Here is a 22,000-nt window from a genome sequence, read left to right as displayed (position 1 = left end):
ACCGTTACAAATTGTAACAAAACTTCTTAGGAGCTGTTAGTAAAAGTGACCTCATCATCACTATCACCACCTCTGTTTGTCTCCTCTTGTTTCTCTTCCCCTTGTCCATGAACAAACATTCGAAAGAAAAAAGAGAAAATGGTCCTGTACTAAGTGTAATCAATTAGCAAGTTAGTATGGTGAGTAAATTCTGGATCCTAAGCAAAAATTTACAGAAGGGCTTTGGTGGGAAGTAAGATGCAGGGTATAGGAAAGGCTTCATCATGCTTGAGCTAGGTTTTAGTTAGTATTTCTTAAATCGAGTGCTAGTCTATGAAAAAGGAAGCTCAAACATGATTTTTCAATCCATGGCCGTAATCCATTGTTTATAGCTTGGCCTCATGATCTATTTATTAAATCAGAGTTTGCAAATGCAAGTGACTGCAAGCTAGGCACACATGGGAGGGGGCAATAGAGAACAGCATGTCCCCTTAAAAACAATTTAAAAAACACCCTCCTACTGCCTGTTTGAGCAATAGGCCATCAGTTTGTAACCACTGCAGTAGAAAAGTGCTGTCCTATCTCCCAAGGTTACTTGTGGGGAAAAATTATTTCTTAAAAATATCAAGATTTCGTAAGTCAATGAAAAATACCATATGATTTCACTCATATGCTGAGTTTAAGAAACAAAACAGATGAACATGGGGGGAAAAAGAGAGAGGCAAACGTGAAACAGACTCTTCGCTCTAGAGAACATGCTGAGGGTGGCTGAGGGAGGTAGGCGGACGGGTGAGTGAAATGGGTGATAGGGATGAAGGAGAGCACTTGTGGAGAGCGCTGGCTGTGGTATGTAAGTGATGAATCACTCACTTCCACCCCTGAAACCAATATTACACTGTTTGTTAACTAACTGGGATTGAAAACTCAAAAATTTTGTCAAGATTTTGGCTTCTGCTTCTGGAAAGATGGAGTCAGGTATGTTTTCCCATTCTTCATGCTAAGTACAACCCAGAACCCTGGCCATCAGCTATAAAAGAAACATAAGAGTCCCCCCCCCAAAAAAAAAAAATAGAAGAAGGCGTACTAATCAGGGATCTCAGGACCCAAGGAATGACATGGTGGTGAGTCCCTGGGCTTTGTTTCTGCCGCGTCTGTCCCAGACTTGTTGCTGAAAAAGCCAGCAACCCAGAAATGCCAATGGGCATGGACAACACAAGCCTACTCTCTCAAGCTAAAGGACCAGGAAAGGGACAGCCTAACAAAAAGAAAACTTATAGGCACTCTCCACTGCACTCCAGCCAAACACCACGGAAAAAGCTGTGGCCCCACACCCACCCTGCCAGCAAGGCCAAGTTGGGAGCCTAGATGTCCCCCACCTTGCCAGGCTGCAATGGGACACACCAAACCCGAGCAGTGGTGGTGTTGGGGGAAGCCTAGTGGAGACTCAGACTTTCCCATCCGCCCATCAGTAAGGAGGCTGTGCCTCTGCTATGGCGTCAGTGGAGGCCATGTCGGGGGCAGTAACAAGGTACCCGTGCCACTGCCAGCCAGGGAGATGTCCGGAGCAGCCCAGGGGGAGCCGGAACTCTTGCCCCTACCCAGCAGTAACCAGGAATCCCCCATCCTATGGTGTCCATGAGACCGAGTGGGGAATCTGGACTTGTACCCCAATAGGCTGTAGCATGGGGGTACCCTGCTCCCGCTGCAGCAGTGTCTGAGCGAGGCGGCTGAAATGGAAGGTCTCAGTAAGATCCCTGCTCTCGTGACTATTACTCATGATGTTCAGATTGCCATTGAAAGCCACTCGTTACACCACGAACCAGAAAGATCTCAAACTGTATGAAAAGAGAATCAGTAGGTGACAGAACTGAGATGACAGATGTGAGAGTTCTGCGAAAATGATTTTAAAGAAGCCATCAGAAAATTGCTTCAAAAAATTAAAAATATGCTCGAACCAATGAAGACAGAGGAAGCGAGAGAAAAGAAATAGGAAAGTTTCAGCAAAGAGATAGGAGATAGAAGAACCAAATGGAAACTTTAAAACTGAGAAATATAGTAACTGGGATTAAAAAAAAAAAAGAACCTCAGTGAGTGGGTTCAATAGCAGAATAGAGAGGACAGAGAAAAGAATTGGGTGGGTCTTAAGGGAATTAACACTGAGCCAAAAACGCCACTCAGCAAAGGTCATGTACTATATGACTCCATTTATGTAACAGTCTTCAAATGATAAAATCATAGTCATGAACAGATTACTGGTTGCCAGGGGCTAAGAAGGGGAGGGGCAGTGAGGGAAGAGGATGCGGCTATAGAAGGGTGACAGTGGGGTCCTCCTGGTGATGACATTGTTCTGCATCTTGATTGTATCAGTGTCAGTTTCCTGGTGCTGGCATTGTTCTGTAATATGCTGCCATTAGGGAAGCTGAATGACATGGTACGTGGAATCTCTGTTATTTCTTACAATTGCCTGTGAATCTACAATTATCTCAAAATTAAAATTTAGTTTTTAAAAAAGTCAAGGTTTTTTTAGACTGCTGAATGATTCTATATTGCATGTAAAATAAATCTTGATGAATACATCTAAAACTCATGATACATCAGAAGTATTATTTAAACGAAACAAAGTTATGCCAGTAAAGATGGTAGAATTTTGTTAGAGAAAGGATATCAACAGTTATCAGATCTCAGTTTACTAGTTCCATTACAAATATCCTCGTCTCTTTCCTGAGTGGGAGTTGGGGCCAACATGTTTCATTGAGGATGGAATTAAACACGAACAGCTTCATTACCTTTCCCGGAGGGCTTCAGAGAGTGGAAAGTGACTGTTGTAGGCAAGAGTTTGACAAAGGGGGTCGGGCAAGATTCAGGTGTGACCAGTCCCGAAGACCGGGGTTATATTTTGAGGACTAGTTAAGATTTGTCTTCACCTGCCTGGGGCCTGTGACTTTAGCCAACCAGTGACCACCACATTAGGTAGAATTCTGGTTATTAAGACACCAACAGCAAGAGGAATGATTTGAGCCAACAGTTCTCTCTTCAGAGCAGGGTACGTACCCCTTCTTTTTAACTCGTTTTGTCACGGTCCGATAGCTACAGCAAAATTCTTTGTAGGCCTCACCCCTGAAATAGAAAACAGTGGTGTTCTTACTTCACTATCGCAGTCTTTTCTTAAATAAGAAAAAAAAAAAAAGCCTCTTAGACGCATAAGCTCTAAACAGGTCACTTATAAAAGACTGATACTTATTTGCCTTAGTCTCTCTGGGCTCTGTGCGCCAGCGCAACCCTCTGTCACAGGGGCATAATAGTATCTCCTTCCGGTGGCTGCGAGGGTCCGAGCATTGAGATGACGCGTGTGACGCACCTAGCACGACACCTTCAACACAACTGCTTGCTGGTCTTTGTCCCACAGGCACTGGCTGCGTTGAAAGCTTCCGAAATCCTTCCAGGCCGTTGGAGGTTCTGTGGTGTCACCTATTACCTTATTAAGAATTAAGATAGGAGCCAAACGGAGTTAGACCGCAGTTACTGGTCAAAGCTGGCTTGGAGGGCCTGGCCTAGGTGTAAGGCCACAGTGGGCCCCGAGTTAAACACACTTTCCCAGAGGCAGCTGTGGACACCCGCGGCCTCTTCCTCAGGGCAGGGCTCATAGGCCGACCCGCCACCGGCCCCGGAGACCAGGCCGTACTGTCCTGGTGTGCTCATGCGGGGCCCGGAGAGCCCAGAGAGGCAAGGAAGAGCGCAGCGACCCCCTCACCGAGAGAGAGTGGTCGGTGGGAGCCCTCGCCTCTCTGGTGCGGGGGGCCCCAAGGGACATTTTGAGAGGGGCCTGAGAGCAGAGGAAGGGAGTTTTAACCCCAGTGCGAACTTGTATACAAATTTAGATCTTGGTGCTTGTCTGGGAAAAAATTCACTGTTTTCCTCTGTGCTACTCGCACTGTACACATGGAACCATTCACTAGGGAGGGAACGTGCTTGGAGCGGGAGACCTTCTCTCTGGAGTCTGCATTGCCATCTCTGCCCCATTTTGCACTGTTTACTCACATAGGCATGTATTTTCTTGATTTTGTACAACTTTCCCAAGGTGTAATTCACATATTTAAAGTATACAGTTTAATTCATTGTGATAGGTATTCACCTCTTAATCGCCACGATCAAGAGGATAAACATATCCATTGCCCCCTCCTGCAAAAAAAAAAAAAGGCAGGTTTAGGTTTTTTAGTTTAGTTTATGTTTAGGAATTTATGGGCTTTAGGTGTCTGAGCTATAGTATCATCACTTATTTCAGAACCTTTTTTAAGTCAGTGGATATTTTAACCCACTGAGCCACCCAAGCGCCCCATTACGTCAGTGGGTATTTTAATGATGATACAATAATGTTCTTTGAAGTCAATAGCCTTGTAGTCATATGATCTTATCTATCTTGAGTAAAACTATAAAGCTAATAATTGGAACCTCTGCTGATTTTTTTTTTTTTTAATGATCTGTTTCCCATAGAACCTATAGTGGTTAGGTGGTAGGATTTCCACTTGGGGACCGGGGAACAGATGTTCACATCTTCCTTGCTTTCCATCCATTCTCTGTTTTCTCCCACCAGAGCTTCACCAGTGCATACACTGTGTGTTCGAGTAGAAGTCACAGGCTTAATTAAGGGTTAATAAAGCTTGGCTTCCCCCCTCTTCCCCTCCCCTCCCAGCAGAGTCAGCTACCTCTTCCCACCTGCAGCTGCCTCTTCCCTGTTTGTAGGGTGAGGGGCAGGCACCCTTCTCTCCGGGGCCTGATGGCCACAGCACAGAGTTTCATTTTGGTGTCCTGAGCGTGAGTTGGAAATATAATTTCTACAGAAACCAGCTTAAGATTTATGGTTAACTGGGGTTTATGATACCATTAGCACCAACAGCTGAGCTGTGCTCTGGGTCAAGTGTGGGGGCTTTTGTGGTTTTTGGGTTCCGTTTTTGTTTTGTCTCTGTGGGCTGGTTTGGGAGCAGAACCGCCGTTTTGTGTCATTGTTTCTATGGGGAAAATGCATTCAGTATTCCAAACAGACACACAACTGAACTTCTCAAACACAGTCTGCTCACAATGGCTTAGAATGGTACTTGACAGAAGGGGTTTGTGTTTAAAATAATGTAGTTTGTCTTAGCCTAAGGGCAATAAGTTTCTCCACATCAGAGACTTGCCTGAGAATTACAGGACAAATGTGTTAAGATTGATTCAATAGCGAACAAAACTTAGAGGGCAAATGTGTTAGGATTGATCAGGTTGGTTTAGTGAGAGGATTAGTCTGTTCCATCGGGATGGGCTGGTGAGCTTAACAGCATCTTTCACGGGTCAATAGTGATGTGTCCATGATGATGATGTTCTGTGTTTTAACTAACAGGTTTTCAGGAGGCCTGATATAAGGGTAAGGATATGTGGCTTTCCGCACATGGACCTCCTACTTGTGTGTCTCTGTGCTTGATGAACACTTGGTCCACTTAGTGTTCTTTACCTTCTCACTGGGTTTATGAGTCACTCGGATCAACTTGGCCTGCTGTGTCATAGCTTTAAGTGTTCACTAGAAACGCTTTGTTTGTTCCGGTGTTTTTATGTGCCGTGAAAGCCGGTGTGTGTGAGGGCAGGATGCTAACGTTGTTGCCAGCGTGCAGTTCTGACTTTTGTTGGGTTGCACGAATTCTAACCCAGTGGAGATTCCCGGCAGGGGCTCTTATGGCCAGGCCCGCAGAGTCCTCTTTTCACCTTGCTTACTATGTAACTCATGCTAAAGAATTTAACAGCAGCAGCAAAGTGGTGATTTGCTGTCCGTCCTTTCTAATTCACAGTCCAAGTCACCTTTCTGTCTGCATGCTGAATCTGAAGGGCAGAAGTGCTAGTCTTGAGGATAAATTTAGCAGAATCAGTCCCAATTAGTATTTCTTAAAATACAGATGTAGCTTTTACGAGAAGTGGATTGTCACTTGCTTTTTCCTCATGACTTTCCTTCCCTTTATTTCAGAATATGCATAAAGCGAGACAAAGATTGGTAATGTGCATGCATTTGAATCTGAGTGTCAGATGTTTGAGAATTAACCTATATCCATTCAATGAAAATAATGTGGCTTTTAACAGAATAATGACTTGAGTTTAAAATGGTTAATCATACTGAAGCCAGTGAAGTAGTACAAAAATAAGCAGGTTAAATCAAATTCTTGTTATCCCAGTTGGTTTATCTCTGTTTAATCTTTGTTTTCACCATGTTTCCTTTTGCTCGTGAGAATCATTTTCTTTCACTGATTCACATTGTTAAATATCAGTGTTTGACTTCCCATTTGCATGGACTTCAAACTACTGTGTGGCTTTTTGTCGTTTTAGTCATTCATTTTTCTGTTCTTCAAAATTTTTATCAAAGAATGATTCCATTTTCTTTGTATTTAAGAAAATGAAAATTTCAAAAACCGTTGCATTTTAAAAATTACCCTCCTTTGAAGGGTAGCAGTACCAACTTTGTAGTTGGCCAATCTGATGATAAATCATGACAATGTATCTCACCATATTGGTAAAAATGAAAGGTGAGAAATAGTAAGTTCTTTTAAAGCTTTGCTACTTCTTCACTGATTGCCTTTTCAAGAAATTTAGTCGTGGGAACCAAAGTTTCATGAAGAAAAAATGTATCTATGCCAGATTTTAATATTTGCAGCCCCAGAGAGCTGATAGAACTTTTAAAAGGGGTTATCATCTTGTTGTCTTCAGCATTTATGTTCTTTGTACCACCTGCTGAACCGAAAGTCCAATTTTTAAAGTTTCGGAAATGAATTGATTCTCTGAAGAGGTTAAATTAAGCACAGGATACCTTTAAAGAGATTGGGAACACTTAAAGATATGTGACCTTTTAGCTGTTTCTTTGAAGCACATTGATACTGTAATTAGAAACCTTTACTACAGTCTTGATTCATAAAGCACATTTGTTTAGCACTAATTTACAGACTGTATGTATATGTATGTCTCCAGCATGTGATGTGTGCATGCGCATGTGCGTGGAAAGCTTGTTAATACTAGTGGACTTGAGCCCTGAACAATAGTTCTGTAGAGTATGAGAGTACTTACTGCGTTTAAAATCCATGTCAATGGACTGCCTTTGTATTTTGGCTTGGTTTTGCCCTTTACTTAGTTACCATGGGGTGCTTTATGTTCTATGAGCGTATTATGTGTCTGTTATTTTGTTTCTTTGCCATATGCTATAGTACTGCTTGATTTAGAAAAGACCATACATTCTTTGAAATCCGTGATGTTTGTTTGCTTTTCATTTTTCTGCCCCAACACAAACACAGACTAGATACTCCATTTTAGGCCGAGGATGCTATAGATGGCCAACACGTTATTTCCTTAACTCCAAGGGGGAAAATGTTGTGATTTGCAAAGCCGTGAAACGTGTGCCAACTTTTACATGCTTAGTGTCTCTTTAAAAAAGAACTTCTGTCCTTTCACCTGTCTGTTTGCACGTGTTTCTCTTTCTCCTCTTTGCCTTTTCTTGTCCGTGCACCTGGTGCTGTGCAGGAGATTCGGGAAGAGCACAATGGCTACCCTTCCGAAGCCGAAGCTGATCAGGTGGCAAGTTCTACGTGTTCATCTGTTTGTAGCTACAGATCGTGCATTTAGAAGCCATTTCATACTAGATTTCTAGATGATAAGCAAATGCTTTTCCACTACAGTAGTGCTCTCCTGTCCAAGTTTGGTAGATTCCATTATGACATTATTTGCAAAAATTGGTTTATCCAACATTTTGTCAACCAGAAATGTGTTCATCTGTGCTTCTCAGTCTTCCCAGATACGGTCAGCTGTGAGGGACGGAGTCTTGGTCACACTAGGACTCTGAAATGCCTTTGTAGAGATCGAGAGGGGACAGATGCATCTGCTAAGGGTGCTCCTTGAGGGTGCAGACTTAGCTTTATTCAAATTTGCATGGTCGATGCCCAATGTAGTACCTGGTACCTTGTAGGTATTTGCAGAATGAGTCCGTATGGTTTATATTTACTAATCAGAAGAAAAAAAACCATGCATCAAGATTCTTGAGTGCTTACTCTTTGCTCAGTTCCTCAAGACCCTCTGTAGTCTTTCAAAGCAGCAGAACTTTCTTCGAAGCTTACTTAGAATCTCCATATTTGAAAGCACTTAGAAGAGCAGCTCCAGGGAAGCGTGGCCAGCGACCCCCGTGCTCAGCTGTGCCTTTGCCCAGCCCACCCTCCTTTGGTGACCCTGGAAGCACCTTGGAGAGCCTAGTTTGAAAACCACTGTTTTTGGCATGCCGCCATTACAGAAAGTGTCCACCCAGCAGCTTTGATTCATGATGAGGAAAGTAGCAGAGAGGCCAGGGCCATCTGGTGGGCTGGAGTCCTCGGGGACAGATTCACGGAGCTGCTGGGCCTTCCATTGGGCTTTCAGGGTCACTGGAACAGGGTTTGGATGAGATCTCCACAGGGAATTCCTCAACTGGGCAACATGTGGAGCAGAGACACCAAGAGGAATGGGTGTGTTCATGAGATCAAATTTTGTCCACAAGAATATTCCATCCTTTGATTATACTGTACATGGGTTGGATAAATCAAGGGTCAAATCATGTCTTCTGCAACTTGGTAGTTGCAGTCAAAGTTTAATGTAGCACAAGTGTGAGTCCCATTTCCTAACAACCAGCTTTATTAAGGGAATCTACTGTACTTACAAAATAACAAACCTTTAGAAACCATTCTCTTGAATTCCTATGCTAAATGTGTTTCCTGTACAAAATCAAAGTTTTCTGCCAAAATCAGAAGCAGTGGGATCATTTGTTTTGTTCTGATAGTTGCTTTTCCATCACTTCTAAAACATGTCCCAGATTAAATTATGATTAGTGAAAGGTTTGTCTCACTATGTCTCACCAGCACATTCATGGCTCATATAAATGCATAGATATTTCAAGCCAAATTTAACATGACTATCAGAAAAGAAGAGACATGTTTGATCTTCAGCTTCAGTCTTGAGATCCCTGTACATTCTCAGAATGGTCCCAGTCACTGGTGTTTCCCGTCCTGTGTTGAGGACTTGAGAGTGTTTGATGTGGCTCACTGTAAAGCTTAAAGGGACTCGCATTCTACCCCCCTCTTCTCTCCCTGCTCCCCTTCAGGCTCAGTTGATTAGAACAGCTTGCTTTAATGCATATATCTTGAAATAACCTATCCCCATTTATTTTTAAATATAAGTTAAGGAATTTAGGTCTATATGATAATATTTAACCACTAAAATAAGCTTTAATGATACAATATTTGAAGTAACTATAAGCTGAGATATTGATTGAACTAGCTTTCTCACTTTGTAACTATATTATAAAATTATTCACTGGTTCAGGCAAAAGAAAGCAGAATTTCATAGCTTCTGAGGTTGGTGATGTTGTTAGTATATCTAAAACTGGACATTTAGAAGTATAAATATTGGCTTATGCTTTATTGATAAAAGATGTTTCCAAATCAGATATGAGTATAAAAATGAATCCATTAACAATTCTCCATTGACCCTTAACGGTTCTCTATGTCCCTAAAATTTTTGGCTGAAGTGTTTTAAAAACCAATCTGGACCAAAACATCAAACTGAATAAAATTGTTCAGAGGTAACATTGAACCCTTAATCTGCATTATTTAATCACGTATCTTGATAAGGAGGATGGACCACATCATTTTGTACCCTCCCTGTAGAACAGACATACCCCAACCAACATTTAGCATGGAATTTGCCTTTCGTATTTTGACCTTTTTCCTTTCTTTGTTTTATAACAATGATAAAACTATGATATATAGGGTTTTTAAATTGACCTCTAAGTCCCATTAACAAAACATATTGGAGTATTCTTCTTGTAACTATGCAAAAAATTAGTTTTGAATTTTCAATAATCTAGAGTTACCATGTTCAGTAATTTAGAATTATAAGTTCTAATCTGTTTTAAATATTTTGCTTCATAAAATATTATGAAAACATAGTATTGTCTGACCTGTTTTCTGCCAAACACTAGTGGCCTCTCGATGTTAATTATTTTCTGGAGAAAGCAGGCCTGATCAAATCGGTATGGGAAATGTGGCGTACTCTAGCGCCCTCTTGCTGATTTGGTGTCCGTGAATATGCTACAGACTTTTTCTCACTATAATGAGAAAAAAAAAACACAGTTTAGCTTTTTTTTCACCCAGCATTGTCCAAATTTGACCCCCAAAAAAAGACCTATTCACATCATTGGGAATCTAATGCTCTATGAAACAGCTTGGGAATTGCTGGGGTTTTGAACACCTTATTCTTATTCGTGACACATGATGTCAAAGATGCCGAGGAGAAAGTGACCAGTTTCCTTGGCAGCATGTCACAGGGTGGCAGTAACTTGGAATAGGCCCCAAGTTCAGGCTCCGTAACTTTGTGGTTCACACGCCATTTTCTCAGCTCACCTGAGCTATCCGGCACTATATCCAACGGAACTCACAGGAAGCTGGCTACTGGGCAGCAGGGCCAGTCTGGACACTTGCAAGTGTGGGCGTGTGTCTCTGCAGCCACCCAAGACGTCGTTTTCCTGGTATCTTCGTAGCCAGGAAACCTGAGAAGTCATCAGCGATTTGCTTGGTGAGCGTGGACTCAGCGCAGAGCGAATTGGTCTGGGGGAAGCCCAAGGAACACACCCTGCGCCACAGTAGTGATGGGCGCACTCCTGTCTGCCAGACCAGAGCACCCTCTCTCGTGGCCTGGAGGGGATGCCCACTGACAAGCCCCCTCCCTGCTCCCTCCACCCTGACGCTTTGTGCACACACGCAGGTAGCTGGGCTGCAGTACAGAAGCCTAGGGCTTTCCTTAGAACGTCACTGCCGTTGAGACTCCTCTCTGGTTACTTCCATTAGAATTTGGGGTTTCCCACACTAGACAGTGCTTACAGCCAGCTAAGCACCTCCATCTAATGTTGATTTCACCTGTGTTCGTTTCATGCTCAGAAGGTAACCTTTTTCTGACCTTCCAAATTCTGTAGGCAACTTGTAATAGCTGTCTGTATGGTGATTACAGTATCTATCTGTCATGTCAAGCCATTTCTGTATTAATGCTTTCTAACTGTGGATTTAAATATGTGTAACAATTTGCTAGAAAATGCAGCATGGTGTCCTGTGATGCTGAGCTTTGAGATTGTCTTGTAGGGGGAGGGGCATCGAGTTTGCACGCTTCTGTAGCCATGTAGCAAAAGCACAGAACACCACAGTTCTTCCCAGGTATGCAGTAGGAAAGTGAGATTTACTCCTGTTTGGTTTTTTGCCAGGCCCTAAGAGATGGAAATAAGCTGGCACAGATGGAAGAAACGCCACTTTTTCCAGGAGAATCCATCAAGGCCACTGGTAAGTTTAATGAGTACACTGTGCTTATTGAGAGCCATAAAATGAAATGGCATTTTACTTGCGAGCATGGGTGAAGTATGTGCTGGAGATCAGCCCAACCAATTTAATGAGGGGACAAGTGGACTAGGTCTGTTCATTCTTCTTAATGTCATCATGACCTTAAGAGGTAGAGACTACATAGAGCCACTCTAAGTTCCAGTGGAGTGTTTGGTGGCATCACCAACAGAAGAGGGGCCCGACTTTTCCTGAGGAACTGAAGGCTGGTTAGACTCACAGTAACGTAATGCTTCGTTGCAACTTCATTGTAATGCACAACTTCGTTGGAATGTAATGCTTCGTTGGAATCCTTCGCTATAAGAATATATTGACAGAAGATCCATGTCACATCTTAATAACAGTTTGGAGAACTTGGCAAAAAAATTTCGGTGGCTTATGAGATTCTAGAAATACAGTGGGAGCACAAGAGAAAGAGCATGTGTTCCTACTCTGCGCTGTAAGGGCAGTGGCACGAGTAGAGTACCCCCATCCCCTCTGGACCGCCAGGCATTTCCCAGGTAGTCTACCACACTGTGAGCAGACGGGAGGGCAGCTAGGTATGACCTTTTCATCTCACCACTGCGGGGCTTGGGCTGGCCAGTCTGGTTCACTAGACAGAGTGTTGCCTTCTACCCTCATGGCTCCCTCCCAAAGATGTGTGCTTTGTCTCAGTATAATCATCTCGTGTTGGGAATGTTTGAGGGGCACCTGGGTGGCAAAGTCGGTTAAACATCTGACTGTTGGTTTCGGCTTGGGTTGTGATCTCAGGGTTGTGATTTTAGGGTCATGAGATTGAGCCCCATGTCAGGCTCAGAGCGGAGTCTGCTTGTCCCTCTCCCCCAACCTTGCTCTCTCACTCTCTGAAATAAATAAATAAATCTTTAAAGAAAAAAGAATGTTTGAGTAGCTGGGCTCTCCCAGGGCCTCCAAACGATACTGCTACTGAGTATCCTGGTCTGTGGCTCTGGACTCTGCTTATCCCACCGGTGGTCTTGAAACTTTCTTTCTTTCTTTCTTACCTTCCTCTTTCCTTTCTTTCTTTTCTAACTAATTTATATTTTCTGCAGTGTTATAGAAGTGTAATCATTGAGTGTTTTCTTCTTTTGTCTAGGTCCTTCCACTCCGCATGATTATTTTGATATCCATGTTGTGAAATGGGTCAACAGTCATTCCTTTTTCCTGCTGAACAGTGTCCTGTAGTGTGGCTACACTACAGTTTGCTTACGCATTCATCTATTGGTAGATATTTGGGCCGCTTCTACTTGTTGGCTATTGCAAACAAAGCTGCTGTGAACCTTCACGAATCAGTCTTCCCTGGTCTCGGGTCCTGTCATCCTTGCTGCACCCTTTGACCCATCCATACTAATCTCCCACAACTCTGCGCTCTCTCCCCCCACCTTCTTCCTCCCCATCCTGCCTCACCCCTCTGCTTCCCTGCTGAGCTAAGTGGGTCCTTTTCTGAGCTCTTACTGTGCCCACAGGGTTACGTTAGCATTTGTGAGGCTAGCCTACAATGGTGATTTTCTGTGTGGTGCCTCTCATAGGGCTTGGCTTCTTATGAGCAGGAACTGTGCCTGGTTCTCCCTAGAACCCCAGCAATAGAAGCTGCTTGGTACATACTGAGCTATAGAAAAGTTTAATGGAAGTGTTTTGAGAACTTGGCTAGATGACAACTGTAGGGCCTTTAATCGTCCCCCTCGGAATCCCCGATAGCTGTACGCACTCCCGCTATTACGGTGTGGAGGCACTTAAAGAAGATGGCGGAGCTGTAGCATCTTTGTGATGGGGGGAGCTTCTTAACTCGCACTGGACGCTCGTATATGGTTGATAGTGATACTAAATATGTTGATATTAACAATAAGAAAATTGACATGGAGGCTGATAAGGAGTTGGAAGTTTTCCATGCCCCCGAGGTGGTTCTGCAGTTTCCTTTGGAGGTGCGTTCGCTTTCATTAGGGGCAGCCGAGGGTCTTCAGAGTTTGATTACTGTGTTTTTGAACATGATGAATTTATTGCACAGGGAAAATGTTAACTACCTGGAAAACAATGACAAAATGTAAGTTATTATGAAGCCCTTTACTTAAGACCCCACTAAGTAGCAAATCAGAATTGTTTTACAAAACCCAGTTTTCTTAGAAGACTACCTGTGTCTTTATTTAATGTGATTAAAAAATGTAAAACTCCTAGAAAACTGGAATCACAAGTGTCTATATTTGGAAACTCAAGATTCATTGACACACAAGTCTGGCAGAAGTTGCTACTTGGATTTTTTTTTTTCTTTCAGTGAAAGACGTCATGTATATCTGCCCATTTATGGGCGCAGTAAGTGGAACCCTGACTGTGACGGACTTCAAGATGTACTTCAAGAATGTAGAGAGGGTAAGTTTTTAGAGGGGTATTTTATTTTTAAAATCACTTTAGAACACAGTCAATGATAAAGAAGAAAGCAGAAAGAACCCTCAAATCCCATCACTCTGAGACAACCATGGGGTGAGTTTTAAGATGTACATATTTGGAAATAGATTTTGCATCTAGAAAAAAGTGCTATTAAAGTTGCACTTAAATCAGGTGGGAGGAGTTTAATTGTAGTCTTGACATCAGCTTCATAAAGCATGTTATAAATCAGACTTCGGTTCTGTAGTTGGGACAAAGGGGAAATGTGAAATAAATGTGTGTTTTCACCCAGAGAAGACTTCAAATATGAAAGATATGAAAGCTCTGCTGACTGACACTGATAGGCCTTCGTTAATTTGTAAACCCAGGACCCGAATTTTGTCCTCGATGTTCCCCTTGGCGTGATCAGCAGAGTTGAGAAGATTGGCGCGCAGAGCCACGGGGACAATTCCTACGGGATAGAGATCGTGTGCAAGGTATGGTATGAAGCCAGGTGGGACTGCCGGGGTGGTCGGCGCGGGGTTTTCAGTGACGTGCCCACCACGGTCTTGGGGCAGCGAGAATCACCTGGGGTGTCAGTAAGTCACATGGTTTCAGGACAGAGGCCGCTTCAAATCTTGAATCAGCTAATTCATACCACTCTGGAAGCTGTTGAGGTAAACCTCTTGTCCTCTATCAAAGTATTCTAATAAACATGGACCTAGAACCTCGGTGTTCATGTTATTTGTTATATTTCAGAGAAACCAAGTGAAAAGCAGAGATCAGTTTTTTTTTTTTCCAGTTTGTTGTTTTAACACGACCCTTCAGAATAGTGGATGGTCAGAGACTTTCTGAAGAGAAAGCAATAGTCTACAAATTCTGTGATTAAAAACTCAATGTCAGGATTTTATGTTTGGTTTCCTCTGCTTCCTCCAGTGGGGAGTAGAAATGTGTGTGTGTGATGCTTTTAATGCTGACTAGTCATTTAAGAAACACTTTATCCAGTGTGTCTTATTCCCAGAGACCTTACGTCATGGGGTACACTTTACTCATGACCCTCAAGTCCCGGGAAGGAGAGTCCATGCAGAATTGCTAGGGTCCCTTCCACGGTCAGGGTTTGGATTCCTGCCGGTCTTTATGCTTTGATCACACCTCTCGAGTCAGGTCCCTCTGGTTGACCCCAGACTGTAGTTGAACCCACTTTTTTTCAAAGAATATGCTTGCAGATCGTGAATTTGCTGGCATCCTAGAGTCCCTGTGGGTGCTTCAAGGCAGTGCTGTCCTGCCACAAACTGTGTCCATCCTCCTCGGGCCAGGGATCCCCATGGCGAGCTGTGTGAAGCAGTCTTGGGGTTTAAAGCAGAGGGGTGATTTGACAAGTCCTGCAGTTTGGGAACTTGACCTTTACATTCTTAGAACTCACTGGTAACGTCCCATCATCCTTAGGCTAGAGGGAAAGACTCACCAAATGCCCGTGTGTCTGAGCCAGTCGACAGCCCCGTGTGGCTTCGCCTCAGGCCACCTTCCCCACGTTCTTGCTAGTCTGGTTCCTTCGGCTGCGCTGACTCACCTCATGCCACCCACTCCTGCTACGGGGTCTTTTCACCTGCTCTCTCCTTTGCTTAGAATGATTTCATTCTCCACAATCCTAAATAGCAAGTGAGCTCAATCAGCTACCAAGGTGTGCGTGCATGTGTGTGTGTATGCGTGTACAGAGTCGCTTGGAGGGAGGGCACATGGGAAAGTGACACTGCCTAGGCAGTTGTCCTGGGGCTGCCGTGCGTAGATGTTTTATAGCCCCGGTGAGCATTTGCTGATAGTGGTTTTTAAATGTTTTCCAGCCAAGCATGCTAGGGCCACACTTCTAGCCCTCTCAGGTCATGCCTGAGAACCTTGCAAGGGGTAAGGTTTGGTTTCTTTTAACAGGTGGTACACAAGGTACCAAGAAGGTACAAAAGGGGTGTGTAGAGCAGAGTAAGTCTGTGTCTGCCCAGCCCCCGGCTACCTCGTTCTTTTCCAGGCAGGTGCCCGCTCTTGCTGATTGCCGTGCACACGCTGGGCGCGCAAGCGTGTCTGTGTGGTCTTCGCAAACACAGGTGGTAGTGTATTGCCTAGCCACCCCCCACCCCGCCCCAAACCTCTGTCTCGGAAGTCCTTGGTATCAGTGCCTCCGGTGATGGCCGCTTCAGTCATTTCCATTCTTCTCTGTGATAAATAATATTGCAACAGTAACTTTGCCGCTGCCTGAATTGCTCTTGCTTTAATCTGTTTGTGGTCATTTTTATCTTCAAATTTCGTGTCACGTTAAAGAAGCATGAGACTTTTGTGTTTAACTAGCGGCGCAGGTTTAAAAAGGTCAGATAGCAGGAGCGGGGAACCTTCCTCTCCCTCTCCCACTCCCCCTGCTTGTGGTCCCTCTTTCGCTGTCTCCCCTTCTGTCAAATAAATAAAATCTTAAAAAAAAAAGAAAAGAAAAGAAACTGGTTTTGGGAAACAGCACTGAATTTCTGTAAGGAGTGTACTGAGGGACGCAGTCTGCGTGACACAGAGTCCTTGCTGTGAGCCCAGAGCAGAAGCTCTGCCGCAGTTCCATTCTGCAGTCCACTCTTCGGGCAGCTTAAAGCTCGCAGCTGCTTCTGTGCGCACTGCTAGCAGTCAGTGCGCATCTTCTCGGTACTAACCTTCTGGCTTCCACCTGACGAGTTCCTTCCCTAGCGCGTCCCCTTCGTTCCAGGTTCCTCAATGGCTGTTTCCTTGTTGGAGGTACTTTTGGTAATTGTCTTTTGTTAGTAGAAGCAATCTATAGCATGAGAAATGAATACAGATATTTCATTTATCTCTTTATAACATGTCTGCCTCACAGATACTCAGTAAATGTTCAATAAATGAGTTTTGCTAATTCTTCAATAGGATATGAGGAACTTGCGACTTGCTTATAAGCAGGAAGAACAGAGTAAACTTGGGATATTTGAAAACCTCAACAAACTTGCATTTCCTCTTTCCAATGGGCAGGCAAGTACACCAAAATAAACATTTTCTGTATGCCTTTGTGGGGGGGAGGGGCAAAAGTCATGTTTATTCCTTTTTTCCAGAGGTTTCCTTTATCTCTTTCCTCTCTCTTTGTGACTAGTATTAAGATGTTTAAAATTTGTCCATTCTTTGTAATGATTAAGGAAAGTGCCAGTTTGTTGCTTCAAAATATACAGGTTAAATAGAAGTCTTACTATATTTAGCTCATGGCTGAATGAAAAGCTTTAATATTGGGCATATGATGTAGCAAAGGAACACTAACATGTGTATTTTGTGGTTTTGTATCCAGACACTCTTTGCATTCAGCTACAAAGAAAAATTTCCCATGAATGGGTGGAAAGTTTATGATCCTGTATCTGAATACAAGAGACAGGTAAAGTAAGGTCCTGATCAAACCGAAAATAGTAGGTTGAGCATCTTTCTCTTTTCTGACAGGATAGAAATATAGTAGAGAAGAAACCGTTTGAAACCAGTTGTGTGTAGGCATGACTTACGTAGCTTGTACGTTCTTCACCCTGCGATGCCCCATTGTCCCAAGGCCAGCCCTTTGATGCTGTTGCTGCTCAGCCTTTTTCCAGAGGGCAAGTGGAGTATGAGCACAAGGGTTTAAAAAGCAAATCAACCAGATGGTTTTTATTAGATATTCTGGTGATGAGTTGATGAGTAAGGATCAAAAGCAATGGCCTGAATTAGATTAAGTGTATGGGAAGACTACATCAGCCTGGTGTGGTGTTCCTGTGCCTAGAAAGTCTTCAGTGCATTGTCAGGTTCAAGACATTCCAATAAGATACTGTTTTCATGACATTTGATCTTTGTCTCCACTGTATGTTCAGTTGATATTGCTTTCTGTAAATGTTTGCAGAAAGTTTCTGTGTCTCCAAAAGCTCCATCCTCGGGAGCTTTGGACTATCACTCTGCTATCGCTCAGTCAGCCTTGCTTCGCTGCCCACCAACAAGCAAACAAACAGAAAGACAGGTGATTAAATGAGCAATAAAGAATCTATGAATAAAATTATAAATTCTAGTGGAAGAAAAGCATACAATAAAGAAGTTCTAGATATCCTACTTCTACCTTTTGAATAAAGACAAAAAATTTTTAAAAATAACGCTCATTGCAATACTGTGCTCATTCTTTATAGAAAACACAGCAAGAAATGTACAGGATTGGGATTCTAGTGTGTGATATTTACCATTTTAAAATACGTTTGAAAAGTCTTCTGCTCTATTAAATTTTTTAAAATGGGTAAGAAATAGGTTTTGTTAAACATATATTTAAACTTTTGAGTAGCAGTGAATGACGAATTATGAATGGATTTTAGGAGAAAATAAAAAATGGATGTGGTTCCCAGTTAGTACTTTCTGAAAATGCGAAAGTTTGCTCCCCTGCCCTTCTCTAACACCCTGCAGGGCTTGCCAAACGAGAGCTGGAAAATATCGAAAGTGAACAGTAACTATGAGCTCTGTGACACCTACCCAGCTGTCATTGTTGTGCCAACTAGTGTGAAAGATGATGACCTTTCAAAAGTGGCAGCCTTCCGAGCAAAAGGCAGAGTCCCGGTAAGTGATAAACATCATCCCTTAGGCAGAAACCCAGACTGTAACTAGATCTAATGTGGAAAGGAGCAAGACAGAAAAAACTCTAGCGAACAAAACAGAAAGTAGAAAAATAGGCCTAAAACCCTCCACAGGCAACGGGGACCACCAGGGAGCAGCAAGAGAGGGCGCGCGGCTGCCGCATTCATGGTGCCCTTCGCTGGTCTCGTCAGGGCGTCTTAGAGCCAAGATACTCGCTCAGACGCCGAGCGGGACGTGGCGCCACCACCCGGAGCCAAGTAGCGGCCGGCAGGGGCACAAGTGTTTCTCTTGAGGGACAGCCGCACACGCGTGCTCTGAGGACTGTGAACGAGCGCATCCCCCCCGTGGCACCCACTGTGCGCAGGGGCCGTGGGCGTCGGAGAGCCCAGAGGATGCTCCGGCAGGACCCCCCGTCTTGCAGCTGCCTGAGGACCCCGGGAGGTTTGGGAGCCCGGCTTGCGGTCTCATAAGAGCCTGTCCTCGCTTTGCCCTCATCCTGCCCCGCATGTGAGCGGGGAGATGCACGATGCTTTTAAATGAGGAGACAGAACGAGTCATTCAAATAGAAGCGGGGCTAGACATTAGTCGACTTTGACTTAGTTTCTGTTTTCCTTTGAGTCATAGAATTTGAGAGGTGGGAGGGGATTCTTGGAGCTGACCTAGTCAGAATTCTTCCCGCCTGACGCCGCACAGTGTTCCAGAGCCTCCGTCGTGCGGCGATTGGTCTCAGCCGTCGCCTTGGAGGAGCGAGTGCAGATGAAGCCGTGCTTGGAAAGACAGCTTATTTTTACTGCCTGGAATCAGGGCACGGCATTTTAGGAGCCGTACTAATGTTTGTTGCTTACAAACGCTAGGTTTTGTCGTGGATCCATCCAGAAAGTCAGGCAACGATTACCCGTTGCAGCCAGCCACTGGTGGGTCCCAACGACAGACGCTGCAAAGAAGACGAAAAATACTTGCAAACGATCATGGACGCCAACGCGCAGTCCCACAAGCTTATCATCTTCGATGCCCGGCAGAACAGCGTCGCCGACACGAACAAGGTACGTTCTCAGTAACGCTACGGAAGCGGCGGCTCTCCTGTCACGCGCTGGCCGTGAGTTGTCACGCAGACCGGGGATTGCTCCCTCCGGAAGGGGGTGTCTCTGAGCAGCCTCCGGCGGTGCCTCGCCGGCCCATGGCCCGTGCGGCCGTGCGCGGCGTCTCTCTTATTGCTTCTGCGCCATCCTGTTTGCCGAATTGATTCAGCAAAGACCCAGAGAGAATTAGCCCCTAAAGAATCGAGTAAGACTTTTACTGAAATGATCGTGAGGCCCTTGGAAGTCCCTTTAACTTGAGACCTGGGGTGATTCCTTGATGAATTCCTGTCCGGTCTGAAGCTCTGTGCAAAAGCGGGCTCGCGTGCAGAGTTGCCCTGCATCGCTTGCAGGAGTGTCCTCTGCGGACACCTCCCATTCGAGCCCCGCCTGCCGAGGGGGACGGGGCCCTTCACACGGGGCCCCGGCGAAGAGGCCATGCCTCCAGCACCCACTCTCCACGTCGGAAAATCCTTTCCAACAGTGCGTTCCTGCAGGCGTGCATCTGGCAGTCGGAGGACCTGGCCCTCTCTGTGAGTCATTCACAGATCAGGAAGGTGGTGGCAGCCCTTCCCACCTCATGCTTACTGGTAAAATGACACTTGGGTCACAAACAGGTAATGCGCGCCTACTGGGGGCAGGTGCCAGGAGACATACCAAGACAGATACGGTGAGGTGCGCTCCTGCGGGACGTGTGGGCTCAGCATGCAGGGGGAGCCAGGAGAGGGCCTGGCGCTGGCAAGGCCTCATGGAGGAGGTGGCATTAGAGCTGGCCGTGGATGCGGAGCAGGAGGGGATGAGCCTGGGCGTCCAACAGTGGGCCAGAATGGTAAGACTCTCAGGGCTGCGGTCGCCGTCTGTGGCTCTCGGCAGCTTGTGCCTCTCCCTTCCGTGCTGACTAGCCCGTCGCTGAGTGCAGTGTCCGGTAAAGCCGGCCTCCTGCTGCCCCCGTCTCCCTCCTGAGAGACGCCGTCACCTTCCATTCCAGAGAGTGCACAAGCCACCAGCCACGCCATTTCCCCTCGCTCCCTGGGTACTTGCTGTGTGTCATGTCTCTGGGGAGGGACACACGAAGCAGCAGTCACGCAATCTGCCACGTGGCCACCCAATGTGGCATGGGGGAACACAGCGCGTGCTCTGAGAGTAGAAGGGGCCCGCTTACTTGCTCCGTGACCCTGGGCAGTGGCTCCATCTCTCTAGACCACAATTGCCATGACAGCACATCTGCTTCCCAGAGCAGGTGTGAAGGTCATACTGTCCCAGAGAAAGCATTTGGTTCACAGTCCATGTCCTCGCTCCTGAGCCCAGAATGAATGGCTCTGTCCATGTGACCATCATGACATCTCACTGCCTGGGTCCCTCTCTCTGACCTGGCCAGCTCTGCCTCCTTCACTAGTTCCTACCCCCACCCCAACCTCCAAATGGTGGTGCTCCCTGAACTCCATCTGGGCGCTTCTTTTGTAATTTGTGTCACCTCCCTGGCCATCTCCCCCGATGCCATGACTCCAGACACTGTCTGCCTTGTGAGTCTGATACCCGAGTTTCCATTTCACCCTGATCCCTCTGGAAGTCGAGGCCAAGTTTCCATCCTGTGCTCAGGTTGACATCTCTGTTCAGCTCTCTCCCACGTAGTGACCTCCATGTATCCAATCTGGCCCGCAAGGCAGGGCATCGAGAACCGTAGGCTTCATAACAAGTCTCGCTTGGGTTTTCCTCCAGGCTCTGTCCTTGCTGCTCTGCCGCACCTGAGCAGGTTACTGACCTCTCCGTGAGCCTCAGGTGCCTCTTCTGTAAGATGGGTGGTAGCAGCGTGCGGCGTAGAGAGGTGACACCTGAGAAGAGTGGGTGTCATGGCCACGGCACATGATGCTCGTAAGCTCACCACCCAGGTGGTCTGGCCGGGGCAGTGACTGGTGGTGCCAGTTACAGAGACGGGGAGGACATGGGCAGGATAGGAGTTTCCTGAGGCCCTGTATAAATTCCCACAAACTAGGTGGCTTAAAACAACACGTATTTATTGTCTCACAGTTCAGGAGGCCAGAAGTCTGAACTCGGCCCGGGTTGTGCTCCCTCCACAGGCTTCAGGGGAGACTCTGTTCCTCGCCCCTCCTAGCTCCTGCTGGCCGCTGTGTGTGCAGAGCCGCGCGTGCGGGTCTCCCCCTCTGCCTTCCCGTGGCCTTCTCCTCTACGCATGGGTGTCTTCCCTCCTCTCTTCTAAGGATGCCCGTGACGGCATTCGGGGCTTGCCCGACGTAATGCAGGTTGGTCTGTTCATCTCAAGATCCTTGACTTGATGACCTCTGCAAAGACCCTTTTTCCTAAAAAGGTCACATTCACAGTCACCAAGATCTGCTGTAGGTCTCTTGGGATGGGGCGCTGTTTTTCAGCCTGCCACGGGGCATCCCTCTCACTTAGCTCCCCATGCTCCCAGCTGGTGGGTCCTTAACCCCGGGAGTCCTTCTGCTTCTCTGCGTACTTCCTGTCACCACCACGGCACTGTCCCAGAGAAGGAAGATGCGTGAGAAGAGCCGCAGCCGGACATCCCACCGCAGGGGCGGCTCTGCGCGTGCTCGC

The 22,000-nt window shown here is 45.7% G+C and overlaps 1 protein-coding gene across 5 annotated transcripts in view; it reads left to right on the top strand.

Annotated features, from left to right (window-relative positions):
- Window positions 1-22,000, top strand: part of MTMR1 (myotubularin related protein 1) — a 54,777-nt gene that overhangs the window by 9,741 nt on the left and 23,036 nt on the right. Inside the window, exons 3-11 of one of the 5 annotated variants that reach the window (XM_032845283.1) lie at window positions 5,354-5,377; window positions 5,969-5,995; window positions 11,261-11,336; window positions 13,657-13,751; window positions 14,135-14,242; window positions 16,656-16,757; window positions 17,065-17,148; window positions 18,183-18,332; window positions 19,205-19,393. In XM_032845283.1, the coding sequence (XP_032701174.1) occupies window positions 5,354-5,377; window positions 5,969-5,995; window positions 11,261-11,336; window positions 13,657-13,751; window positions 14,135-14,242; window positions 16,656-16,757; window positions 17,065-17,148; window positions 18,183-18,332; window positions 19,205-19,393 (855 nt within the window). Of the gene's footprint in view, window positions 1-5,353; window positions 5,378-5,968; window positions 5,996-7,445; window positions 7,561-11,260; window positions 11,337-13,656; window positions 13,752-14,134; window positions 14,243-16,655; window positions 16,758-17,064; window positions 17,149-18,182; window positions 18,333-19,204; window positions 19,394-22,000 lie in introns of those variants that run through there. The other 4 variants (XM_032845288.1, XM_032845284.1, XM_032845287.1 and 1 more) reach the window with 4 other exon arrangements.

This window comes from Lontra canadensis, unplaced genomic scaffold, assembly GCF_010015895.1.
Source record: "Lontra canadensis isolate GAN:19392208 unplaced genomic scaffold, GSC_riverotter_1.0 scaffold161, whole genome shotgun sequence".
Lineage (NCBI taxonomy): Eukaryota > Metazoa > Chordata > Mammalia > Carnivora > Mustelidae > Lontra > Lontra canadensis.
Note: the sequence above shows the minus strand (reverse complement) of the source record. Positions and strands in the feature narration are given on the sequence as shown.